Source organism: Protobothrops mucrosquamatus, unplaced genomic scaffold (genome assembly GCF_001527695.2).
Source record: "Protobothrops mucrosquamatus isolate PMUCROS unplaced genomic scaffold, P.Mucros_1.0 scaffold18, whole genome shotgun sequence".
NCBI classification, from domain to species: Eukaryota; Metazoa; Chordata; class Lepidosauria; order Squamata; family Viperidae; genus Protobothrops; species Protobothrops mucrosquamatus.
In genome coordinates this window covers 1,792,612-1,796,808 of record NW_015386403.1, presented here as the reverse complement: position 1 = coordinate 1,796,808, position 4,197 = coordinate 1,792,612, and the positions used below count along the sequence as shown (strand labels likewise).

Genomic DNA, 4,197 nt, shown 5'->3' with positions numbered 1-4,197 from the left:
GGCTCGGGAGCGAAAGCAAAAGGTGCGGGGGGAGTGGGGCTTCGTTCAAGCGCAGATCCCCTACGCAAAAAAACCCCCAAGCTGATGTCTCTCCCTTAGAATAAATGCCAACAGCAAGCACGAATGACCGGCAACTTCCCCGCCCTTTTTTTCTCCCCGTTTTCCTTTAAAACACAAAAACACACACACGCACACAAAACCCCGATTATTACCCGGTTAGGTTACGGTAATAAAATCTCGGAGGGCACCAAAAACTCCAGAGCTCAACCTTGGAGAGTCTCTCCGATTGAGGGAAGGGAAAGGAAAAAAATAAACACACAACCCAAACTTTTGCCTTTTGCAAAACTGGTATCTCTAGAGAAAGGAGCGGGCTGCGAGCGCGGCCGTCCCGCTCCTGCAAACTGCGGGTGAGTCCCCCACAGATAATCAGATAAAACCAAACTAAAACGGGCGTCCAGGAAGTTACCGGTAACTCACCCGAGCTCGGCCTTCAGCGGGGGTTGCAGGCTGCTCTCTTTCACTCGCCCGCCCGCCCGCTCGTCGAGTCCGCCTTTCTTGCTCCTAGTCTTGAGCTGGGCGGCTGGGACCGCCAGCCGAACGCGCCGCCGCGGCGAGCTGGGCGGCGGCGTTGGCGGCGGCAATGAGCTGGGCGGAGTCCTGCAGCTCAGAGGCGACACGGGGGGGGGAGGGAATCGGAGCTAACCGAGGAAGGAGGCTGCTGTTTCTGCTGCCGCCGCCGCCAGCCGGGTCATAACACGGTAAATAAATACGAGCGTAGGGGATCCGCGCATGAACGAAGCCCCACTCCCCCGCCCTTTTGCTTTTGCTCCCGAGCCAGCATTTTTTAAAAGGGCTTGACTCCAGCCTGGGATTCGGAGCGGGAGACGGCGCCGCTGCTGCCGCCGCCCGCGCTGCTGTGGACTTACAATATCCCAGCAAAAGACTTTGCAAAAGACCACCCCGCCAAGGGGGAAAGGCGCGCAGTTGGGCACCGTCTGCCTTCGGCGTCTCTTTAAATGGTGCTCGGATATTGTAAGTCCACAAAGAACTGGGGGAAAGAACCGGGCGGGCGGGCGAGAGAGGCGGGCAGAAAAAAAAGGGGGGGAAATCCACACACACTTGCGCAGGGAAAGGGGGAAACGGGTGGGCCGGCCGGCTCCCCTCTCCTCTTTCTGTGTGTGTGTGTGTTTGTCTCTCTCTCTCTCTCTCTCTCAATTCTCCCCCACCCCAAAAGCGGGGAGGGGGCGACCTTGCAAAAGGGAGGGGGCTTCTCCCGGTTGGCCCCTTCCGACCTCCACGCGGAAAGAGCCGGTCGGGCCCATTTAAGCCGGCATAAGAAGTCGGTTAAGAAGTACAATACGAGGTCCATGCCCCCTCCCCCCTTCCCTTCCGTTCCCTGCGGCACTGCGTGTTGAGGCTGGGACGGAATACCCCGGGCCGCCGCAGCCAAGCGCGAGGGGGAACGCCAGACGCCTCGCGTGAAGGGGGGAGGCCTGGCGACGCTGCGCTCTGCCGGGAGCTCACCGACAGAGCCGGGGGGGGCGAGGCGGCCAGGGAGGAACAGCCAACTGCCGGCAACCACCCGGAACTGCTGGGGCCGGCCCGTATTGAAGAATACGGCCGAATTTACCTGGGCTGGCCGAGAAAGGCGCACCTCCAGCCTTCCCCGCAACCGGGAGAAGCCCCCTCCCTTTTGCAAGGTCGCCCCCTCCCCGCTTTTGGGGTGGGGGAGAATTGAGAGAGAGAGAGAGAGAGAGAGAGAGAAACAAACACACACACACACAAAGAGGAGAGGGAAGCCGGCCGGCCCACCCGTTTCCCCCTTTCCCTGCGCGAGCGTGTGTGGATTTCCCCCCCCCTCGTTTCTTTTTTCTGCCCGCCTCTCTCGCCCGCCCGCCCGGTTCCAGCTTCTCACTATCCGAGAATACCCTTCCAGCTGACGTGGGGCATGTTATCAACTATTGCTCCTTTGTGCAAAGTGCTACAATCGCGCGCAGAGGGGTGGGGTTGCAAAGAGGATGATTAGCCCAGGCGGAAAAATGTGTTTGCTGAAAAATGCCCCCTTGGCTTATACGCGAGTCACCATTTTTTCCCAGTTCTTTGTGGCAAAATAGGTCCCTCGGCTTATAGTCGGGTCGACCTATACTCGAGTATATACGGTAATTATCCAATTATTTGACTCAGGCAAAAGTAATTTTATTTTTTTAAATTTCTATAAATACCTATCATTTGATCAAAATATCATTGGCTTTCATTATTCTTAGGAGATTCTGTGACTATGATTACATTGTCCTAACTATGCTTCTGAGACAGGTGTACATTTTCTACCTTCTCCATCTTTGAAGCTTTGCAGAACTTAATCATTTTTAGCAGTCCTTAATTAAAGTCAATCATTCCAGCTTTCAAATATATTTATTTTCTTAAAGGTATGACACAAATACAGCTTTTGCACCATTAATTATATATCTGATATGCAAGCTGAATTTTCCCAATATGTGAGATTTTAGACAGAACACTTGAGAATACAGTATTCAAAATCTTTCATGTTTTGGTGAGTGCCTATCCCAGTTCTGCCTCTGGGCACTTTGAAATTCCCAATTCTTTGCACAGTGTTTTAATTTCATCATTGAAAAAACAAGACGTACAATGTATGATCGTTATAATTGCTGGATCACAAGCAGTAACAAATTCTCATGGTTTCCATGGGTTCTTGGATTCCGCTCAAAATACAAAAACGTTTGCTTTTGCCAAAAGTTGTTTGGTGGGAAAGATTCTTGTCTTTTAAAAATATGTATTTGACCACTTGGATACAGAGCAGTCCAGCCCTATTATCTTCATGTGTCTTAGCTGAAAGCAATCTGTTTTTCATCTTTGTGAAGGGGGGGGTGAGTATTGTAGGATAAATAAAGGCTGAAGAATGGACTTAATATTGATAGATGAAACTCCTTTTTTTCTTAACAGGGCCAAGCTGATCTTCTGAAATATGCTAAAAATGAAGCATTGGAGAACCTAAAGCAAATCCACGATGCTGCTGTTTCATGTGGATTGAATAAACCAGTACCTGCAAATGTTGAATCTTCAAAGCCATGAAGAAGCTTAGAATCAATACCTGAAAAACCGGAAGAAAGAAACTGAGAATGAAAAAATTTTTCATTCCCTTGGAGTTTGTAACTCTGTAACTGTTGTAGTTGCACAAGACATTTTTCTTTGCACTTACTATTTTTGGGGGAGGGGGAGGGAGGAATCGTGGAGTTTTAAAAGCACAACTGGAGAAGCTAATTACAATCTCTGAAAACTGTGAATGTATGTAGCAACTCTATATATGAAGGCAATTGAATTATTTTCATGGAAATAATATTGTTGGCTAAAGCATCCTTTATACATGTAAAAGATGCCATAATTCAAGAATTATATGCAGAAAATACCATTGTTATTAAAAGAGAAACAAATTGGGTTTCTAAATTTGTTTAATGGCATTTGTCATTGCTTAGAAAAGTGCCTTGATATGGGGAGGGAGGGAATCTAGTTATGTTGTATATACTTTCCTTGATTTAGGGTAGCTTGGACAATTAGGCCATTGCTGATACATGATTTGTAAAAAATAAGAGAGGAAAACTATAGAAGTCTACACATTTTACTGAATTGTGTAATTGAAGACCTTTTACAGAATTATGTGATTAAGAAACTTGGCAGTGTTCAGATTGGAAAGTCCTGTTGTTTGGGGTTTCTTTTGTTGTTGAGCCATAAATAAAAGAGGAATGTAAATACAACGTGCTTACTCTGGCATAGTGCACTAAGGGAGAGCCATTGCATATAAAAAATATGCAATTAATCTGCCATTAAATGCCTGAGTAAGGCACATACCTGTTTCTACCCAAGAACATCTGTAGATGTCTAAAGCTAATATAAAAGTGACCAAATTGTAAACAACATTTTGTAAATAGTTTTTCTTATTTTGTGGATGTGAGGTACTCACATTAAAATGTTTTATGATACAGTTCCCGTATTAGTTGCCTAAACTGATTCCTGTTGGTCACAGGTTTTAATAAAATTTTAACCTCTGGATCCTTCAGCATAGCTGTAATCTATTTTAAGAAGTTCATACTCACTATAATATGAATATATATAAGACAAGATCTGTCTTATGAAGTTTATGCTATAAGCTTGAAAATAATAAACTGCAGTTTAGTTGAAGCA

The 4,197-nt window shown here is 46.7% G+C and overlaps 1 protein-coding gene across 1 annotated transcript in view; it reads left to right on the top strand.

Annotated features, from left to right (window-relative positions):
* PLCL2 (phospholipase C like 2) overlaps window positions 1-3,906 on the top strand; it is a 28,068-nt gene extending 24,162 nt beyond the window's left edge. Inside the window, exon 5 of the mRNA XM_015810743.1 lies at window positions 2,962-3,906. Coding sequence (XP_015666229.1) covers window positions 2,962-3,090 — 129 coding nt within the window. The 3' untranslated portion in view covers window positions 3,091-3,906. The remainder of the gene's footprint in view (window positions 1-2,961) is intronic.
* The last annotated feature ends 291 nt before the right edge of the window (window positions 3,907-4,197 follow it).